Here is a 23602-nt window from a genome sequence, read left to right as displayed (position 1 = left end):
TTTAATGATAGGCCCCATGGTTACCAGAACTGAAGTATCCACTTAATCAGCTATGAGATTAAACAAGTATCTATTGAGCACTCATTTTATGCATTGGTTCCTGCACTTAAGACTCAGATCACACAATTGGAATCTCAAATATCTAGTTAAGAATTATCCCAAACAATAAAAAGAGTAAGTGGTGAGTACAATACACCACTGAACAATATAAATACACTCTGGGAAAAATAAATTCTATGAAGGCCTCACTTTGGCCCTAAAAGAAGCCTAAAGAGGGGCTGTACTATGGAAACAGGCACTTTTTGCCCATTTATATTTACACGCAGTAGCATATGCACAAAGGCCACATAAACAGAAAAGTCCAGTTGCTCTTTCCTGATTATTTATCTATCAACGTCATCAACAGAAGTCTGCCATGCAGAGCCTTCAAAGTCCCTGGTCTCAATGACCCTACTTATAACCTAGTTAAAAAGGGTTCTGCTCCACTAAAGCCAGAATCCAAAACAAATGTTAAGGATAAGAGTGGACTTTGTTACTGGAAATCATGACTATAGATCAGAGTTTCTCAAACTGAGCACTACTGACATTCTGGACTGGGCGGTTCTTTCCTGTGGGGCCTGACCTGTGCAGTGCAGGCTGTTCAGCAGCGTCCCTGGCCTCCACACAATATATGCCGTAGCATCCCCCACTGTGACAATCAAACTGTTTGCAGACACTACCAAATACCTCCTGGGGAACAAAATCATCCCTGGTTGAGAACCACTGCTACAGAATAATAGCAGTATCAGATGATGATAATGACAGCTAAATTTATCAACTGCAGTTATTTTGTGTCAGGAACTCAGTTAATTGTGATATATATATGTATACATATGTATCATCTCATTTAAATAATAATTTGCTAACAAAGCCACGTCTGATAACCACTTGTTTCATTTAATTGTTTATAATAATAGTATATGCTATTTATTGCATATATTATACTTGCCAAGAACCATTTTAAACTCTTTACAGATATTATTTCTAACCCTCATAATATTCCTACGAGACACTATTTTCATTTCATAAATGAAGATCCTGCTCTCAGAAAACTTTAATAAACTGCTCTAGTCACTCAGAGAGCAGTGGAGCCTTGGGCATCTGTCTGACACTGTCACCCAGACTACTTGCTTACGGTACTGACAGCAGTACTTTCTTTTTAATCTTTAAAAATCTTTTCTCCTGTACAAGGATTCTGTCATACAGCATGGTAACAGTGACAACAAGGTAATAAGAGCTAACTAACATTTGCGGAGCGCTTAACATAAGCTAGAGTTTCCCAGGTGGCACAGTGGTAAAGAATCCGCCAGCAATGCAGAAGACATGGGTTCGATCCCTGGGTCGGGAAGATCCCCGGGAGAAGGAAATTGCAACCCACTCCAGGATTTTCGCCTGGGAAATCCTACAGACAGAGAAGCCTGGAGGGCTTCAGTCCATGTGGTCGCAAAAGGTCGGACACAACTCAGCGACTACAACAACCACAGCAATAGCATGGGCTAGGCACCCTGAGTGCTTTAGTACGAGCTAGGATTTAAACACAGGGAGCTCTGCCCCTAGATCTCACACTTTGGCTCTTCTAACCTGCTACAGTCGATATTAAGAAAGGAAGTTAAGAAATACACGTTCTGCCAAGCCCTCGCAGAGGTGATCCGATATGGTAGAAAGGAAAGAACTTGGGGTGTGAAAGCCTGGTTTACAAATTCACTCGACCATTTATTGACCACGATCTTGAGTAAGTCATACCAACAGATATAGATATAGTCTTTTTGAGAGAGATTCAATCATGCAAAATAAGCTTTATTCTAACTTTATGGGATTTTTACAAAAATTAAAGAAAGAACATTTCTTGTGGATTCTACAGAAATAAAACATAAAAACTGAAAATATATAATATATAAATTATATATCCTGCTAAGTCACTTCAGTCGTGTCTGACTCTGTGTGACCCCATAGACAGCCCACCAGGCTCTCCTGCCCCTGGGATTCTCCAGGCAAGAATACTGGCGTGGGTTGCCATTTCCTTCTCCAATGCATGAAAGTGAAAAGTGAAGTCGCTCAGTTGTATCCGACTCTTAGCAACCCCATGGACTGCAGCCTACCAGGCTCCTCCATCCATGGGATTTTCCAGGCAAGAGTACTGGAGTGGGGTGCCATTGCCTTCTCCGATATAAATTATATATATATACACACACATATATTTATATATTAATATATATTTATAATAATATATATTAATTATATATGATTATTATACATTATATACAATATATTATATATTAATATATAATATACTATATATAAATATAAATATAAAATATATAAAAATATACAAAATAAATATAGAATAAAAATACGATTCTAGAGAAACAAAAACAGTGTGACTTGTGGAAGAATACTGGTCAAGGGTCTCTGGATCTGGATCTTCAAACTCAAGAGTTCTGGCCCTCAAGAACATTCCTTTCCTCCTCTTCGTTCTTCCGTCTAACTTCTGTGTCACTTCCTAAGGGAAGCCTTTCATGACTTCACACCCTTCCTTTTAATCTCCTACTCACAAGACTAGTTAGACTTGCCTGTTTTATGTGCTTTAATCACCCTGCATTTTTGTGCATTGCGGCACTCATAATTATACTTACTTGTATGACTTCCTGTTTTACTTTCTGGTACTTATTTGTATGGCCTCCTCTGTGAGGTTACAAAGTGCTGGACACGTCTGAGCAACTGCCACTTTCACTTTTCGAGCTTCTGGAGGGCAGGAACCATGTTGGTCTTTTCTTATTCTGTATCTCAGCACACGCTGAACTGTTTGATAATTAGTATTTATTGAATATATGAACAGTATAAAGGTCAACTTCGAATTTCCAAGTATATCGAAATTTGGCCTTAGGGTGATAAGGCAAAAAATATAATAGATAGAGCTGATATCCTATATCAAGGTGACAGTGACTCTTCAAAGACTAGAAGGCTTTCTCAAAAGTTTAAAACATACTTTCAAAAATGAAAAAGTGACTGACGGTTAAACAATGTGATTGTACTTAATGACACAGAACTATACACAAAAAGATAGCTAAAATGTTGTGTATTTTAAATTTTATATGTGTATTTTAACACAATTAAAAAAAATTTTTTTTTAATTAAACCATTCTACCATTTTGGTCCCCAACCTTTTACATATAAGGATCCTTTTTAAAGACTATATATACACACACACACACTTAGACAGATAGATAGCTATGTAGTGGAATTCCATGGGACAGTAACTGTTCTCCATCCACTAATGTAGGAAATAATTCCATAAACTCAATAACTCTTTTAAATGACTATGTACTTCAATTAACCAAAACAGTATATAGAAACTTCTAAAAAATAGTGGTAACTATGTCAGACAAACATTAATTATTCAGATGACAGCAATGCATGTATGGATTCATGAACCCAATGTAATATTTGGATCTCCCAGGATGGCTTGGCTCACTATTATTAGGAACAACTGTCCTAGGATACCCATCCCTCCACTCCTTGCCCTCTGAATGGTTTGAAGAATGAAAGGCTTCCCCTTTTCTTTCATATTTTGTCTTTAATGATTCAGTAAAATGGCTGAAGTGACTGACAGTGAAAAGTAAAGCAAAAGAACAAAACAGTTCCATATAACTGTTCCTTGTGTTTGTGTGTGTGCTCAGCTGTGTCCAACTCTTTCCAACCCTATGGACTGTAGCCCACCCAGCTCCTCTGTCCAGGGAATCTTCCAGGCAAGAATATTGGAGTGGGTTTCTATCTGCTACTCCAGGGGATCTTCCCGACCCAGGGATCAAACCTGAGTCTCCTGCATTGCAGGCAGATCCTTTATCACTAAGTCAACTGGGAAGCCCCACACACAACTGTTCCTCAGTAGATCCAGAAGCCTGTATTTTATAACTTGCCTTAAATTACAGAGATATTTAGAACTTATTTTTGTTATTAAGAACAAGAATCCCCTCTACATCAAAGAATATAAAGCCAAAAACATACAACAGGACTCATATGAGTCACATGACATCCCTGTCTTACAAAATGAAGGGGCTTGTGACTATTATAATTAACTCACATCAGAACTGTCATTTAATTCAGGCCCCAGAACAGAAGCCTTCACCCATCAAACCTACCACGAAGCTATCCAGCAGTCATCCAACAAGCATTTAATAAATAAGTACCTATTATTTGCCAGGTAGCAGGTCAGATGCTAGGAATACAGAAATAAGACAAGGTCTGTGACTCTACTCGTGTCTGACTCGTTGCAACCCCATGGACTATATATACATCAGCCTCCTCTATCCATGGAATTCTCCAGGCAAAAATACTGGAGTGGGTTGCCATTTCCTTCTCCAGGGGAATCGTCCTGACCCAGGAATCAAACCCGGTCTCCTGCATTGCAGGCAGATTCTTTACCAGTTGAGCCACCGGGGAAGCCCCCTACTCTGACTAGAGACGATAAAAGTAAACAGACAATGGAAATGCAGTGTAATAAAATGATGAAATGGGGGTTACAGGCAGAGCCAGAGAAAACAAGAAAAATGTGTTCTATGCAAAGAAAGAGAGAAGAGGCATCACGTACAGAGTTAGTTAGGTTAAGAAAATAAAATATACTTGGGGCAGGGGTGAAGGAAACAGAATAGTCCGTGGTGGTTATGAGTCTAGAGGGCTTATGGGGACAACTGGACAGGGGCCGAAGTCAGAATGCAGGCTCCCTGTTAAGTCCCGGGAGCAAAAGGCCATAGTGACAATTCAGGTCAAGAATGCCGAGAGCCTGAAGTGAGGCTGAAGTAGGAGGGATGGGCAAGAGAAAGGGTAGGCGGTGAACATGGGATTGATCCCTTAGAGTTTTGCCACGTGGGTGCAACTGAAGGACCTGGCAACTAGGAGGTGAGGGAACTGGTAACAAAACGGCTGAAGTGAAAGATTATAAGGTGTAACCTGGATAAGGAACAACATATGTGTAGCTAGGGGGGAGCTGAAAAACGAAGTGAAAATATCAGCAAAGACAAAGAGAGTGTACAGAAGAGGCAAAGGCATAAAAGGCTGTGCATGGGGGAGACAGGGGCTCTTATATAGCCCACAGATCTATGGATAGAATTCAGGGGCCATGAATTTTGGGCTAAAAATGACATGTTTATCTTTACTAAGCTCTAATTAAAATTTAGCAATTCTTTCAATTATGAAACAGTAAATCACAATAGCATTAGTAGTTCCTCTAACTTTGCCACCAACAGAAATCATCAATATTTTCATCACACTAGTGTAATTATCTTTAAATACCATTCATCTTATCATTACTTCAAAATGATGAGTTAGACCCACTGATACTCACTCACTCAGTCGTGTCTGACCCTTTGTGACCCCATGGACTATAGCCTGACAGGCTCCTCTGTCCACAGAATTCTCCAGGCAAGAATACTGGAGTGGGTTGCCATTTCCTTCTCTATTAGACCCACTGATAGACCTTGTTGTTTAATGTATTAATGTATCACAAACTTAATACTTTCAAAATTATCTTCTAATATAACTGATTTCCTTTCTAATCTGAAAGGCTTTATATTTTATGTATTTATTTTTCCCATTATTCTGGGAAAAAGTCCATGGGCCTCATCAGACTGCTAAAGGGATCTCTGGCACAAAAACATTCAAGGACTCTAGCTTAGAGACTAGAATCCTGGACTTTTAAGCTTTGCAAGTGGAGAATACACAGGCCGATGAAGCCTGGCTGACAGTCAAAGGCTGAGACTGATGAGTGTGTGAAAGAATGGCGACAGAACACTCTGACATAAATCGCAGCAATATTTTTTCAGTCTGTCTCCCAGAATAATGGAAATATAAACAAAAATAAATAAATGGGACGTACTTAAACTAAAAAGCTTTTGCACAGCAAAAGAAACAATAAACAAAATGAAAGACAATCCACAGATTGGGAGAAAACATTTCCAAATGATGAGACCAATAAGGGATTAGTCTCCAAAATTTACAAACAGCTCATGATGCTTAACAGCATCAAAACAAACAACCCACTCAAAAAATGGGCAGAAGACCTAAATAGACATTTCTTCAAAGAAGACATACAGATGGGCAAGAGGTACATGAAAAGATGTTCAATCCGGCTAATTATTAGAGAAACGCAAATCAAAACTACAGTGAGATACCACCTCACACCAGTCACAGTGGCTATCATCAAAAATCCACAAACATTAAATGCTGGAAAGGGTGTGGAAAAACGGGAACCCTCCTAACTGTAGGTGAGAACATAAATTGGTATAGCCACTCTGGAGAACCGTATGGAGATTCCTTAAAAAACTAAAACTAGAACTACCATATGACCCTGCAATCCCACTCCTGGACACATATCCGGAGAATAACACGATCCGAAAAGACACATGCACCCCAGTGTTCATTGCAGCACTCTTTACAACAGTCAAGACATGGAAGCAACCTAAATGTTCACTGACAGAGGAATGGATAAAGACGATGTACACATCACTGAGCCATTAAAAAGAATGAAATAATGCCATTTGTGGCAATATGGATGGACCTAGAGACTTACTTATTGAGTGAAATAAGTCAGAAAGAGAAGAAATACCATATGACATCCCTTATATGTGGAATCTAAAATGAAATGATACAAATGAACTTACTTACAAAAGAGACTCAGGAGACTTTGAAAATGAGCTTATGGTTGCCCAAAGAGAAGGGGAAGGGGAAGGGAGAATTAGGGAGTTTGGGGTGGACATGTACACACTGCTATAGTTAAAATGGATATAACCAACAAGGACCTACTGTATAGCACATGGAACTCTGCTCAGTGTTGTGTGGCAGACTGGATGGGAGGGGAGTCGGGGAGAATGGATACATGCACATGTCTGGCCCCTGCAACTAGCACAGCATTGTTAATCAGCTATTCCCCAAACAAAGTAAAAAGTTCTAAAAAAGTAAATAAAGTGAGAAAGTCCAAGTGTGGGATAAATATCCATGTGGACACTGACTCCCTCACGACGCTCCATCTTGGGATATGGGGTAGAAAGACTGCAAGGTGGTTTGCAAAATCTGATGACTGTAGAGCATGACCGAAAGGGTGACTGTGATGTTGTCTTGGGGAGAAGAGATGCCACAAGCCTCGCACAAAAGAGGGGTTTTTGTTCCATTTACCGCTTCCCAAACTCTCAAAAATATACCTTTGCCTCTTTCTCCTCTGCCCCTCAAAAGTACTTTCCGTTCAGCTCCATACCTTCCTAATCAAAAGTAAGAATGACTACAACCAAATAAACAAATTTGCTTTCCTTATCATGCCTAGCCATAATCAACTATGAAGAATTACGAGTTTTGATAGTGAAGAGATGAGAAGAAAGTAATTTTGGTGCAGAATACCTCTAGGGCACTGTGATCTTTGTGAAATCAACTGTTTCAACCAGCATTTTTTAAAAAATGAAATAGAATGGAAAACATTAGAATGAAGCACAAAATAAAAGGTAAGCACTGTTGGAAGCATCTTTTATTTGTTACACACACACACATCCCACCTCTATATTCTGAGTCTAATGTACTACATATCATAGTCTAAAAAGTTTGAAAGTTACAGTTCTAAAAGTAGAGCCATTCTCTCTGAAGAGAACCCTATGTAAAAATAAAAGTCCAGCAGAAGACAGTAGACAAGTTCGGAGACTGGATCTGCAGCTTTCCCTGAGGTCTACTCCACTGCTAATGCCTGCAGTGAGATCACATCACATCCCAGCTCTGCCACTAAGATGTGTGTGAGATCTGAGGTAAGCCAATGCACTACCAAGCCCCTTTCATGTGTAAGACAGGGCCGAAACATCTCCACTTTACTTCACAAGGTAGACTTGAAGTTCAAAAAAATGATGATATGAAATCACTCTGTAGACTAGGGAACATTGTACTGTTGTTTTATTTTAAACTATACAACCAGAGTGATTAAAAAAAAAAAAGCTATGCTATGAATACCAAAGATACACCCATAATCATGGTTACCCTAATGTGTGGTTAGATAAGCCAAACAGTAGAAGTTGTGGAAATAGTAGAAAATTCTTTCTTTACAGTAAGGTAGTTGGGAAGTGAACCCAAATAATAAAGCTATCCACGGGTATATACATGTCTCAAATAACATACATGAGAAAGTAAGCACAAAGAGGACAAAGTGAAGGAAAAAAATCACTGGTTCTAAAGGGTAAGACATTCTAAGAGGTAAAATGAATTGAGATTTGAAGAAAGGAAGAGCGAAGCTTGTTTTCTCTCATATCTTAAATTGCTTCCAAGACCCAAAGATGCACCAGTTGTTATCCCTCAAACCCAGTTCAGAAATACTTCCTCCAGAAAACCTGTACACCCAAGCCCCTACCTTTAAATGCCCCCGGCCCTTAGTGTTTATACACCTCATCTAACACAGAACTAATAATACAAGGCAGTGAAAACATATCACCCAACAGGAAGTCAGGAAAGGCAGCCTAATGAAAAACAAGAAGCATATGTTTTATTTTTCTTCCTTTAAGCCTAGGACTAAACAGACCTGTTAGTTTAAAACGATGCACCCAGCCTCGTAGCAGGAATCCACTGGTCCCAGCTCTATCTTCTTAAGCCTCTAGTCGATAAGTAACTTCTTATTTACACAAGTAACTTAACTACAGGTCACTTTCAGGAGCTACAAATTATGTAAGGATGCAAACCTATGGTAATGAACAGAATTCCAATATCCTAAATAATCTGATTAATACCAGAGGTATGTCCTACAGGTTTAATATACCTTCTCTGTTACAATAAAATTAACACTTACAAATGAATTAAAAGTCTGTCTTCCTAGTCTGTCTTAGACTGTAAGTACCTGACGGTGAGAACAGTACCATTGTTTTGACTTCCAACATGTTTTTCGTTACTCAATGTGAAATGTAAGAAACAAACAGAAAAGGCTAGGCGGGGGAGAAGACAGGACCTCTACTTCCGCCCAACCCATATATTGCCTACCTCTTGCAGCGTCAACAAAGTATTAAGAATAGCTGGTAGTGTGGTCTGGACTACGCCAAATCTATCTTCTGTAAACGATGCTGCTACTAAGTGAGACAAACCTCGAGGGGAAAAGAAGAAACAAGTTAAAAGTGAATCAAAATTAGGCAAATCCACTTGCAATACATCTATTTGAGGATGAATTAATATTCTGAATGTACAGAAGTCTAAATAATAAAGGGAATAATAGAATAGAAAAAGAGGCAAAAGGGATGGAAAAGGTACTCAACTCCAATAGTCTTAAATAAGATGAATCTGACTTATGTTCTAATAGAAAAAAGTTCTTTTAAATAATACTGTGTTTGGCAGTGATAAAGGCTAAGAAAACAAAGCCTGATAAGGGGACAAAGTAAGGATACTTTTCATAGGGTGGTCAGGAAAGGCCCCTCTGAGGAAGTATCATCTAAACATTGAGAAGGTAGTATCTGTAAGATGAAAAGAAATAGTTTTTTAACAACTAAACCTAAGCTAAATATGTTTAAATATATTAAGCAAGTTACACCAACATAAGGCGATGGTTAAAAAACAATCTATTAATTGCAATTTTTTTGAAGTAGAGAGAGACGCAAGAACCCCAGGCTCAGTTTCTCCACTTATATACAAGGAAAAGCTCTAAATTGAAATAAACCTAAATAAGAAAATTTTATCTATATAAAACAAACACATAAAATGTATCTGAAAATTCAAATATTGAGATCAAAGTCCAGAACTGATCTTTCATTAAATACCTCAATATTTAATGAATAAATAAATCATTGTTGCAGCTCACTGAGACTACTTACCTTCTAATGCCCAAATATGCATTTGGGCATCTGAAAACACAGCCTGAATGGAGGCCTCTGGGTGCTGAAAGACGACAAAAACATTTAAGTCAGTTGCCCAGAAATTATCATTTCATCTAATCAACCATGTAGACTAAAATAATAAAAAATTCACAGCTGCCTCTTAAGAGCTAAGACCTGAAATTCTTACACATTTTGATTTAACTGCAATAAAGCACTCTGCTACAACTTACTGTGTGACCCCGGCCAAGTATCTAAATCTCTATGTACCTCAGTTTCTCATTTAAAATAAGTTATGTTCCCTCAACCCACCTCAGAGGATTAACATAGAGATCATTCAAGAGAATGGTTGCATGCATGCTTAGTTATTCAGTCGCGTCCAACTCTTTGCGACTCCAGGGAGTGTAGCCCACCAGGCTCCTCTGTCCATGGGATTTTCTAGGCAAGAATACTGGAGTGGGTTGCCATTTCCTTCTCCAACAGATTGAACCCACCTCTTCTGCATTGCAGGCAGATTCTGTACCACTGAGCCCCCAAGGAAGCCCAAAGAGAATGGTTACGAATGCTTTAAAAAAAAAAAAAAAAGTACTGCCTAAGTAAGTACATACTACCTCTCCTAAAGTGTCTACCTTCAACCCCACTACAAAGAAAAACCACCCAACAGTCTTTAATACAGCAAGGTATTGTGATGTGGAACAATTGGCCTGTGTAAGTGGCTATCGTAATACAGCCAATGAAGCCCATTCACAACAATAGCAAGTTAGATTTCCCAAAGTTAAGCAGCGGTGTCTACAACTCCTTATCACACAGATCCACCTGCAAAATCAGAATCTAAGGTAGCATTCACTTCCAAGGAAAAAGGAGATCTCATTCAGCTTCTGCTCTGCCACTTACTTGCTATGTGCCCTCAGGCTAGCTACCTGACCCCTCTAAGCCTCAAGCTTCCTTCTCTGTAAAATGAGGCCAAAAAGACACCTCACAGGAATGCTGTCAGAATTAAATGAGGGGACAGTTTTCCCAGTAGTCATGTACAGATGTCAGAGCTAGACCATGAAGAAGGCTGAGCATCAAAGAATTGATGCTTTTGAAATTGTGGTACTAGAGAAGACTCTTGAGAGTCCCTTAGATAGCAAGGAGATCAAACCAGTCAGTCCTAAAGGAAATCAACCCTGAATATTCACTGGAAGGACTGATGTTGAAGCTCCAATACTTTGGCCACCTGATGCGAAGAGTCAACTCACTGGTAAAGACCCTGATGCTGGGAAAGATTGAGGGCAGGAGGAGAAGTGTGTGACAGAGGATGAGATGGTTGGATGGCATCACCAACTCAATGGATGAATTTGAGCAAACTCCGGAAGAAAGTGAAGGATACGGAAGCCTGGCATGCTGCAATCCATGAGGGTGGCAAAGAGTCGGACACAACTTAGCAAGTGAAAGGAGCATGGCACACAAAAGACAAAAGCTAAGTTTTCTTCCCATCCTTCTGAAACAACGCTCTGAATTAAAACTTCAGACAACTCCTCTTTCTCTTGGCAGAAGATGAGACACCTTTCTCAGGGGTCTGATGGTTTTCCCAGGGCTCTAATGGAGAGCCTACAGATTATTTCTGGCAAACATTCTTGCTAGTTGCATGGATATTCCCTGCTATCACAGTGAAAAAAGTTTCAAGAACTTGAAAGGATTCTTTGTGTATGTATCTATATTCTACCAGAGTTACTCAGATCTCTCTCCCCACCAGAGTAGGATCCTCAAAGAACAAAACAAGGAATGTTTGCCAATACAGACTTTCACTTCAAGGCATTAATACGAGTGCACTATTAATTAATAATGCAGTATCTGCAAAAACAGAGAAGCTAGATTAAAATAATTAAAACAAAAATTCTTTCCCCTACACATGGGCAAAGGTTTTCCTCATCAAAGGATTAACTGACACACAACAGCTGTAGCAGTGAAAACAGGAATGAATCTTTAGCTTTTACCTCTGAGATTTACTCTCCTACAGCAGCTGGGGCAGCTGACAGACAAGCTGGAAAGTCATTTAGTTTGTGGCCTAAATTACAACTTTAATCCAACACCAGTTTAACACCTGCAGTCTAACCCAGTTATCTCTCTTCTGAACACCAAACTGGCCACAATGATGTCAGCAGGACAATGAGCCATGAAGGATAGCCACGGATTTGCTCACTTTGCAGGAAGGGGCCACATCTTGGCACAAAGCTGCCTGCAGCCAAGAGACCCAGAAGGCCACTAGAGCCCAGCCTCGGGAAGTCACTGATGGAGATGCCTGTCTAGGTCAGGTACTGTTTAAAGGGAGGTTTAGTGAAGCATGATGCCAAGCTGTTTGGCTTGCTAGGATCAAACTAAATATTGAAAAGTCTAATCCTATTTGCTACTTCATTTCTTATTTTGTTTTCCCTCCCCCCACTCCCAATGTTATAACTACATATTCTTACCTTACTGAAAAAATACATTATCAGCACTCGTTTTGATAAGAAATTCTTAACCTGAGATGGAAAAAAAGGGAAGAATTATCACATGAACAGTTCAATGCTACTCAAATATAATATTACACATTTCCAGGTTCTTCCGGACACTAACTTAAATGAAACACATCACACTTTACAAAGAAAGGTAAAGTAAACCACGTAAGTAAATACCTTTGTACTATAAATTGGATAACCAAGACAGGCCATCTAATCTAAACTGCACTCCCATGTACACAGGTCTAGCCTTCAAATGAGAGCCCTGTCATAATCAAAAAGTAGTTCTGGTGACATTTCCTAAAACCATATTCTTTCTCAATTCTCTACAACTGTCCTACCCTTTAATCTCTTAATATTAATGCCAAAAAAAGAGCATGTTTCATCTACCAAAAAAAAAAAGAAATAGATCTTAAGACAGAAGTAGTTTTCTACTAGTTGATACTTACAAGGAAAATAATTTTCTTAGTATTAAGTTAAAAGCTACATAACCCAACTGAGCTGAAAGTGAATTCATGACACAGCAGTACTTACACACAGGGAGCCACAGGTGATGCTGACGTTTTGTAAAATGCCTTCAGATCTGCCCTCTCTATTAACTGAGCATTCTATCAACGAACATGTTCTTACTTCTCCCATCTGAAGAAATAAAACCCTTCCCTGACCTCTCAACTTCCCCCAGCTATTAGCCCATTTCTCTGGTCCCCTTACAGTCAATCTCCTTGAAAGATGTAGCTTCTCTGTGTCTTCCAATTCCTCTCCCAGCCTCTCTGGGACCCATGCCAGTCAGGTATTTGTTGCCACTACTCCACCCAATAGCTCTCGTCAAGGACTCAATGACCTCTATATTCCTAGCACACCAGTTCATTTTTAGTTTGAACCTCATGCTTCTTTTCAGACATAGCAGCATGTTTTCTTTTCAGCAGCATCTGACACTTCTGTCTGAAACACCCTTTTCTTGGTTCTTTCTCACCTTAATGATGCTCGGTCTCCTTTGCTATTCCTCATCTCCCAGACATTGTCATCAAACGGTTCCAGTTCTTGCATCTCTTTTCTTCTATATCTACACTCTCCAATAATTTTCATGGAGTCTCATGGCTTTCATGCTCTGATGACTTCCAAAATTTCAATCCTAACCTGGACTTTCCCCTAGATTTCAGATACATGTCTAATATCTTATATCACTGGATTGTCTAGTGTCTCAAAATTGCTATGTCTAAAATCAGACTCATGATTTCCCTACCTCCTCTCTATCAAATCTCTTTTCCAGAATCATCAGAAAGTTGCAACTCAATAAACTGCAACTACATTGTTTCAGATCCTTGGGCCAAAAGCTTCACAATCAACACTGATTCTTTCACACCACAACTAAACCATAAGCAAATCCTATCATACCTATCTTCAAAATACACCCCGACTTTGATCACATTTTACAGTCTCCACCACCATCACTCAGGTCACAGATATCATTATCCAGATACCATCATCAAGTCACCAGATTACTTTAACAGCTTTACTACTGTCTCTCTGCTTCCACTCCTGCCCCCTGAGGATCTAGTCTCAACACAGCAGTACTTTCAAAATGTAAGGTTACATCATGTCATTCTTGCGGGTAAAACCATGCAGTAGTCATCCATCTCATTCAAAGAAAATTTCAGTCTTTACAACAGCTAATGAGCCTGACAAGCTGTTCCAGGTGCCTGCTACCTCATCTCACCACCCAGAACTATAATACACGTGCTCGCTCAGCTATCTGCCCTCAGTTCAGTTCATTCAGTCACTCAGTCGTGTCTGACTCTTTGCGACCCCATGAATCGCAGCATGCCAGGCCTCCCTGTCCATCACCAACTCCCGGAGTCTACCCAAACCTATGTCCATTGAGTTGGTGATGCCATCCGGCCATCTCATCCTCTGTCGTCCCCTTCTCCTCCTGCCCCCAATCCCTCCCAGCATCAGAGTCTTTTCCAATGAGTCAACTCTTTGCATGAGGTGGCCAAAGTATTGGAGTTTCAGCTTCAGCATCAGTCCTTCCAATGAACACCCAGGACTGATCTCCTTTAGGATAGACTGGTTGGATCTGCTTGCAGTCCAAGGGACTCTCAAGAGTCTTCTCCAACACCACAGTTCAAAAGCATCAATTCTTCGGCGCTCAGCTTTCTTCACAGTCCAACTCTCACATCCATACATGACTACTGGAAAAACCATAGCCTTGACTAGGCGGACCTTTGTTGGCAAAGTAATATCTCTGCTTTTCAATATGCTATCTAGGTTGGTCATAACTTTCCTTCCAAGGAGTAAGCATCTTTTAATTTCATGGCTGCAATCACCATCTGCAGTGATTCTGGAGCCCAAAAAATTAAAGTCTGACACTGTTTCCACTGTTTCCCCATCTATTTCCCATGAAGTGATGGGACCAGATGTCATGATCTTAGTTTTCTGAATGCTGAGCTTTAAGCCAACTTTTTCACTCTCCTCCTTCACTTTCATCAAGAGGCTTTTTAGTTCCTCTTCACTTTCTGCCATAAGGGTGGTGTCATCTGCATATCTGAGGTTATTGATATTTCTCCCAGCAACGTAAACATACAGTCAGGGACTTTTGTTTGCTGTTTTCCCAGTATCTAAAAACACACCCAGTATATATGAAGAAATCAATAAATATCTCTTAAATGAAAGAATTCATAGATAAAAGGCACTGACTGCATTAGGTTAAGCCGTATGAACTTGTAATTTGTATAACTCAAAACCAAATACTAGTAATTTCATATGGGCCAATTTGATACATGAAGCATCCCCAAAGTTTTATTTATTCCTGATGGCTTATTTATATGAGATCCTTGATGTTCTCAATGCTATCAGATCAGATCAGATCAGATCAGTCGCTCAGTCGTGTCCGACTCTTTGCGACCCCATGAATCACAGCTATATGTAAATACAAACCCTCTCTCTACCCGTGTCATCCTACCTGTTCACGTTTATTCTGAATCCATGAATAAATCACGTTGGGCTGTCTCACTGTCTTACCCTCAGCACTAATAGAGGTAGATGGAGAAGGATTAGAAAATTCAGTCATTTGCTGATCTACAAAAAAAAAACAAAACACCAAGAAGGCAAAAACTTAGGCTATATGATTCTCTGCAACTATGACATTTCAAATTTTAGAAAATAAATGGTCCTCACCAGAAGCTGAAGTCCATAATCTTGGCCCTCTTCTTGTGAGCTGAGGACTCTGAGGTGACCCATAGCTTGTGTTTACATCAAAAATTCCAGCCATCCGGTTCACTACACTAGAGCCAAATGGAGTGCCCAGGGGACTTGCAACATCAGGAGTAGATAATTTTGAGGAGAACAGTGATGTCTTAATTAATGATGGCATTGAAGGCCGAGGCATCTGGCTAGATTTGGGGGTCTGAAACGCAGTTTCTTCTGTAAAAGAACAGATCCAGTGCTGAGAAGAGGCAATCTGATCGAAGTAGGCCAGAGTGGAGGTTCTCAAATTCTACACACCTCAATTCTTTGCTTAACTCATTTAACGAAGGCTCAGTAGATTGTTTCCACCTAGGTTTACAATTTCAACACCTAGATTTTACTACTGCAACTTGGTGACCACTTAAGGAGCTTTATACATCTTTTTCTGTCAGACTGGTTCAGCCTCTCTTGGTTTTTTACCCTAAACAGATATCCTCATCTTCCAGGTCAATTTCTCCAACTCTAAGCTGCACTGAATGAACTTATATTTTATATTTTATTTTTAAATGGCAACAACTTTATTGCATTAGTATATGCCCTGGGTTACTGTATATTCTTACTGTAACCATTACTTGGACTGTAACCATTACTTGGCTAAATCAAATCTATAGTGTGAAAATGTACAGAGCACTAACCTTATCCCATTTTCCCCAGAGTTCTTTAAAGTTAACAAAAGTCACACCAGTGATTAACTTGTCTAGGATTTCTACACATCTGTTCTGTAAACAGCTTCTTCAAAAATTATCTTATAACTCTACCAATTATACAGTCTCTTGTACAAAAATAATATCTTTCTGCCACTCCAGCACAAAGCACAAAGACAATAAATTATACTAGTATTCTATCTTTTTAATAAAACTGGCATAAGACACTAAACATTTATAAGAACAAATTTTCACTACATGACTTTTTAAGGGTAAACGACAATAAGAAATAGCTAAAGATTCAATTTAAAAATTAAAACTGGTGGGGTTTTTTGTTTTTTAATATTTTTAATTCTATTTATTCATTTGACTTCGCCAAGTCTCAGTTCCCACACTCGGGATCTTTGACCTCCATTGCAGCATGTGGGATCTACTTCCCCACCAGGGACTGAACCTGGGCCCCCTGAATTGGGAGCACAGTCCTAGCACTGGACCACCAAGGAAGTCCCAGGATCAGTGCTTTCAAGTTTTGTAATTACGCTTTCAAGTTTTGTAATTATTCCTCAAACTAAAGGCAAATTCTGACTGATGGGATATGACAACAATGTAAAGAAATGACTAATCCATATTTGCTCAGACCCAGGATCCCCCCAACTCAGAACTACAATGATCTTTCTAAAATGCTAATTTAATAAAACTATAACTATTCAAATTCTCTAATGGCTCCACATCTTTACAGGACCAACTTTAAACTCCTCCTTCCATTATCAAGCATCATCCTGCTCATTCAGACTTCTTTTTAATAGTTACACTGTCTTGTCATCGTTTGTGTGCCTCCCACTGAAAGGTCAGGCCCAAGAATGTTTCTGCATCTTTGATTCTCTGGTAGTGCTTGGTACGTGGCAGTCATTCAATAAATACTTGTTGAATAAATAAATGCTAATCTGAATGTTGACAACATCTGAAACACAGTAGAATCTTTTAAAACCTGACATTCATGAACTTATCTAAATCACTTTTCTTTTGCAATCTCTTTGTTTGTGGTCTATGAAGCCAGCAGAATAATGAAATCAAAATCAGAGATATGTTTCCTTTGGCCCATATTGTGATTTTTTTACATATCAAGATTAGTTGTCAATGTTTAAAAAGTGGTAGATTTCCCCCAAAACTTCTTCAGCTGTCTCTTTAAAAGAAAAAAAGAAAAAGACCAGAAGTTCAGACTGTTGTTGTTGTTCAGTCACTCAGTCCTATCTAACTCTTTGCGACCCCATGGACTGCAGTACACCAGTCCATCACCATCTCCCGGAATTTGCTCAAACATGTGACCATCGAGTTGGTGATGCCATCCAACCATCTCATCCTCTGTTGTCCCCTTCTCGTCCTGTCTTCAATTTTTCCCAGCATCAGCGTCTTTTCCAATGAGTCGGCTCTTCAAATCAGCTAGCCAAAGTATTGGAGCTTCAGCATCAGTCCTTCCAATGGATATTCAGGATTGATTTCCTTTAGGATTGACTGGTTTGATCTCCATGCTGTCTAAAGGACTCTCAAGACTCTTCTCCAACACCACAGTTCGAAAGCATCAATTCTTCAGCGCTCAGCCTTCTTTATGGTTCAACTCTCACATCTATACATGACTACTGGAAAATAGCTTTGACTATAAGGACCTTTGTCAGCAAAGTAATGTCTCTGCTTTTAATATGCTATGTTTGTCATAGCTTTTCTTCCAAGGAGCAAGTGTCTTTTAATTTCATGGCTGCAGTCACCATCTGCAGTGATTCTGGAGCCCAAGAAAATAAAGTCCGTCACTGTTACCATTGTTTCCCCATCTATTTGCCATGAAGTGATGGGACCGGATGCCATGATCTTAGTTTTTTGAATGCTGAGTTTTAAGCCAGCTTTTTCACTCTCCTCTTTCACCTTCATCAAGTGGCTCTTTAATTCCTCTTCACTTTCTGCCATAAGGGTGGTGTCATCAGCATATCTGAGGTTATTGATATTTCTCCTGGCAATCCTGATTCCAGCTTATGCTTTATCCAGACTGGCATTTCACATTATGTACTCTGCATATAAGTTAAATAAGCAGGGTGACAATATACAGCCTTGACGTACTCCTTTCCCAATTTGGAACCAGTCTGTTGTTCCTGGTTCTAACTGCTGCTTCTTGACCCACATCCAGATTTCTCAGGAGACAGGTAAGGTGGTCCGGTATTCCCATCTCTTTAAGAATTTTCCACAGTTTGTTGTGATCCACACAGTCAAAGGCTTTAGAATAGTCAATGAAGCAGAAGTAGATGTTTTTCTGGAATTCTCATGCTTTTTCTGTGATCCAGCAGATCTTGGCAATTTGATCTCTGGTTCCTCTGCCTTTTCTAAACCCAACTTGTGTATCTGGAAGTTCTTGATTCACATACTGTTGAAGCCTAGCTTGAAGGATTTTGAGTATTACCTTGCTAGCATGTGAAATGAGTACAATTGTGCGATAGTTTGAACATTCTCTGGCATTCTTTCTTTGGGATTGGAATGAAAACTGACCTTTTCCAGTCCTGTGGCCACTGCTGAGTTTTCCAAATGTGCGGGCATATTGAGTGCAGCACTTTCACAGCATCATCTTTCATGATTTGAAATAGCTCAGCTGGAATCCCATCACCTCCTATGGCCCACTTGACTTTGGCTCTAGATGAGTAATTACACCATCACAGTTATCTGGGCTGTTAAGATTTTTTTTTTTATAGTTCTTCTGTATATTCTTGCCACCTTGTCTTAATATCTTCTGCTTCTGTTAGGTCCATACCACTTCTGTCTTTGATCATGCCCATCCTTGCATGAAATGTTCCTTTGATATCTGCAATTTTCCTGAAGAGATCTCTAGTCTTTCCCATTCTACTGTTTTCCTGTATTTCTTTGCACTGTTGACTTAGGAAAGTTTTCTTACCTCTCTTTGCTATTCTGTGGAACTCTGCATTCAGAAGGGTATTTCTTTCCTTTTCTCCTTTGCCTTTTGCTTCTCTTTTCTCCGTTATTTGTAAGGCCTCCTCAGACAATCATTTTGCATTTTTACATTTCTTCTTCCTGGGGATGGTTTTGGTAACTGCCTCATGTACAATGTTACAAACCTCCAGTATCAGAAGTTCAGATATTGGGCCCAAATTCTCACCTGGGAACCATGGATCAAAGCTAACCCATAGTTTTCCATTTCAGATGAAGCCTATGCCCCCAAGTGTACCATGGTCCTCACCCAGCTAGTTCTGCCCATTTTCTTTAAATGCCTGGCTCCCAAGGCATCAGAACATTAAGTCTTTTCCTCAGTCTTACATTCCTAAGTATCACCTACTTAAGCTGTTTTGTGAAATAGCATAGGTTCCTCCACCTCTACTTCTTCCTCTCAGCTTTCATCTTTCAAACATTTAGCTACCTTAAAACAATGAATGTGACACCCCTATCCCTAAATCACTGAGTCACTTCAGTTGCTTCTCTCTGGCACTCCAGCAATTTGCTACCTCTGGGATACTGCAATCAGAACAGCATCCACTACTGCTTGTAAAGATTGACTTGACTCTGTTTTAGGCTAAACTGAAGTCTGCTGTTTAAAGATCAAATGCGTTAACCTTTTAACACTACCACCATCTACAATGATACTCAGGCGGCCTTTTTGGTTCAGTACAATATCCCATATATTGGATCAATTCTGCCTAAAAATATATACTTCACACTTACATACAATCTAATCCTTAGATTAACTACTGTTATCCTTCTTAGGAAATAGAATGTAAGTGCTTTCCCCTCTCTTAGTAGTATAAGGATTTACCTGGAGAATTCAATTTCTTAGCTTCCACTGGGTACGATGAAGACATCACTCTCCCATTGGTAGCAGCAGCTTCTTGGTAGAGCACAAGTTTCTGAGTCATATCATTTAAAAGATTCAAACACTCTCTTGAAATAGCTGTCCAATTGTGGGGATGTCCACCTAAGAGGTCCAAATACCAGCTTTTAAAATGAAGATAATCTTATAGTATCCTCTCAAAATGGGGAGAAATATCAATGAAAAATGCTTATTACATTTTGTAGTGGGGCCCACTTTTCTACTATTAAGCCATTATTTATACTCAAGCCATCTAGTAACAGAAATTCGATAAATATTTGGGTGAAATAATTTTCCTAAGTCTACAAACAGAACTCTCAAATTGACTGCTAAAATAAAGCCAAACACAGGAACACGATTTGAGTGAAACAGACCCAGGTTACTTCACTAGCAATACTGGTCGGACCAAAGACTAAGACACTGAGCCTGTCTAATGAGATGCACCCCATGGCCCCCAGTGACCTTTAAACTGCTGTGGCTGACCTACTGTGCCTCCTTACATTTTCATTTGCAAAAGAGCCCCTATTTGCTACTGTATCTACAGAAGTGACACATTATTTGATAGTGATCATACTTTATACTTACAGGGTTTATGAATCTGCTATCCTACTACTGTGATCTACACTCTTAATTCCTTTCTCACTATCTTTTGATTTCTAAAACCTTTTATCTCCTATAGTTGTCATGTAAAAATCAACTGTGATTCGCTGTGTGTTCAGAACAGCAGAGGAATCCACTGAAAACTGGTTTATCCATCCTGGGTGCCAAATAAATCATTCTCTCTTCGCTTAGGTCCCTCCTTAAATCTTTCCCTCTATTCACAGCTCAAAAGAGAAATACCACTTAACCTGAAAACAAACACAATATTTCAACAATAGGCCCCAGGATGTTTTATTCAGCTATAACTTAGGACCACAAAGGAACTATTTCATGGTCCAATTACATTTTTTTCTTCCAGTTTTGAAATATAATTGACACACAGCATTATATCAGGTTTAAGGTATATACAGCCTAATGATTTGACTTCCATACGTCATGAAATGGTAATCACAGTAAGTTTAGCGAACATCAATCATCTCTGACAGATACAAATTAAACAAATAGAAAAAAACCATTTTCCTTGTGATGAAAACTCTTAGGATTTACACAATATCTTTCATATATAATATACAGCAGTGTTAATTATATTTATCATATTACACATACATCCCTAGTACTTATTTATCTTATAACTGAGAGTTTGTGCTTTTTGATTGCCTTCATCTAATTCTCTCTCCTCCACCCTTCACCTCTGGTAACCATAAATCTGATCTCTATTTCTCTGCCCAGTTAATAATATGTCCTTTAGCAAAGAACAGGCCACCCTGTTACAGTTAACTTAAATATCTGGTGAAAACATTTAGTGTATAGGGAATTCTTAAGTAAACCTAAGCCTACTAGAAAAGAATTGCTACAGTTAATTTTCACAGCATCAGCAGTGGATTGTTTTTCATACTGGGAAAGATTAGGGCAAAAGGAGAAGCGGGCGACAGAGGATGAGACGGTTAGATGGCATCACCAACTCAAAGGACATGAGTTTGAGCAAACTCAGGGAGAGAGTGAAGGACAGGCAAGCCTGATGTGCTACAGTTCATGGGGTAGCAGAGAGTCAGATATGACTTGGCGACTGAACAACATAAAAGGAGAGGGATTTTATTTTATTACCACGTAGCATGTAACTATAGGTTTATTTTATAATGTGGGAATTGACAAGTTTGGCCAAATAATGAAGAGCTTATTAGAGAGAGAGAAAGCCACCCGGTTCTGTCCCTGCTGGTGCTGGGCTGGAAGGTTTTCCTTCTAACAACTAGGCAGAGCATTACTGGCACAGCTGCAGCCTTGAGGAGCTTGGCAGTTACAATAGAGAAATGCTCCAGAGCTGCCAAGAGCCTCCCTGGACGGATCACCATCAAATCTAGTTCCTTTTCACACTGCTTTTTTACAGGGAGGCAAAGAAGCATGGCCATAATAGGGAGCTCCACAACTAAGAGTCAAGCGACAGAATTTCTTAATTCCAACTCTTGACATTAACTTTATTAAGCCACTTAATCTCTCTTGAGACTTAGGTCCTCCATAAGAGAATCAGACCACTTGATTTTTAAGACCCTTTGTAGCATTAAAACTTCTGGGATTCTTAAACTGTACCTTTCTGCTCTAAAACTGTCAGCCTACCTCCAATTTCTTGAGGTGAAGGGAAGAGGGGGGCGGAAGGAAATAACATAAAAGTTGAAAAATACTTTCCCTAGAAACATAATTTTTAACCACAACAATGTGAACACTTAGCTGTATTAGATTCAAATCGATTCTTTAACAGACTCACTGATGTGTGATGTTTTAATAAATACATCTCACTCAGCAAAAATTTTAAGTAGATTGCTTTCTGCACATACATACTCAATTCCTATTAGGTCTATTACTTTTAGCAATACCTGGTTGGCTAAGGCTAAACACTTCTTGTCTTCGTGAAGGAGAATATTGAGAAAGCAACATCAGGTCCTGCAGGGCCAAATACTGAAAGGAAAGAAAATACACATTATTTAATTTTTTTACCCTCTATATAAAATCTTATTTATGAATGGGGCTCAACACTACACATCTAAGGGGAAATCAGCTGAGATTTTTCATGAAGGGAAGACTTTTCAGAACCACACCTTTTCCTTCAAGACTTTCACTTTCCTGCCTCTACCCTCCGTAGGCTACCCCAGGCACTATGGGCACCAGCTACAAGGAACTACAGAAAGGACTGTGTTCCTTTCCACCTTGTGGTGGGAAACATAGAATGGCACTTCCTCCTGGAACTTCCCTGGCCTCCCTGACAAAGACACACTCACACAACTCTCAACCGCTGTACTCATGGTAATTTATATTAAGTACCTACTTACTTGTCTCACCTGGTACCAGCCACCAAGCTGTGAGGCAGGGACAACACCTTGCTCACTACCACATCCAAAGGTAGTACCCAGCATGCAGCAGATACACAACATACTCTGTGCTTCTTTATGATAGATCTTCATTTTGTTCCCTGACAAACCACTTCACTCATCATTCAAGACACCATCTCTTCTGTGAAGGTTTCTTGTTTGGGTCCCAAGCAGAGTAAGTGGTTCCCGTTGTACTTACCACAGTAAATTTTCCTTATTTTGTATATCAGCCTGATCCAGTAGGTTGTGCTTTGTCTTATTCATCATTACACCCTAAGCAACTAGCAGTGACTGACATGTGCCCAATAATTACAGATCTGTTAAATAACCAAATGAGTATCTGATATTTTTGTTTATCTAATAAACTAATCATAATTGATATTTAAGGGTAATTAGAACCTCGGTGGGTCATTTTCTTATTAGTTTACAACTTTTCTATAGTATAATCCAAACTCTAGGTTCTACTTTCATTCTTTTTTAAGTACTATGAACTTTTAACAAGATCACATATATTATAGTTCTACTTTAAAATTTCAAAATCAAAATAATTTATTTTCAC

The 23602-nt window shown here is 39.3% G+C and overlaps 1 protein-coding gene across 1 annotated transcript in view; it reads right to left on the bottom strand.

The window, feature by feature from the left end:
• The window catches only part of NDC1 (NDC1 transmembrane nucleoporin), a 59842-nt gene that overhangs the window by 11392 nt on the left and 24848 nt on the right, over positions 1-23602 (bottom strand). Inside the window, exons 10-16 of the mRNA XM_005903594.2 lie at positions 22552-22633; positions 20030-20188; positions 15512-15757; positions 15297-15412; positions 12308-12358; positions 9855-9918; positions 9034-9134 (exon numbers count right to left, since the gene is read on the bottom strand). Coding sequence (XP_005903656.1) covers positions 9034-9134; positions 9855-9918; positions 12308-12358; positions 15297-15412; positions 15512-15757; positions 20030-20188; positions 22552-22633 — 819 coding nt within the window. The remainder of the gene's footprint in view (positions 1-9033; positions 9135-9854; positions 9919-12307; positions 12359-15296; positions 15413-15511; positions 15758-20029; positions 20189-22551; positions 22634-23602) is intronic.

Source organism: Bos mutus, chromosome 3, assembly GCF_027580195.1.
Source record: "Bos mutus isolate GX-2022 chromosome 3, NWIPB_WYAK_1.1, whole genome shotgun sequence".
Lineage (NCBI taxonomy): Eukaryota > Metazoa > Chordata > Mammalia > Artiodactyla > Bovidae > Bos > Bos mutus.
This window is presented reverse-complemented; position numbering and strand designations above follow the sequence as displayed.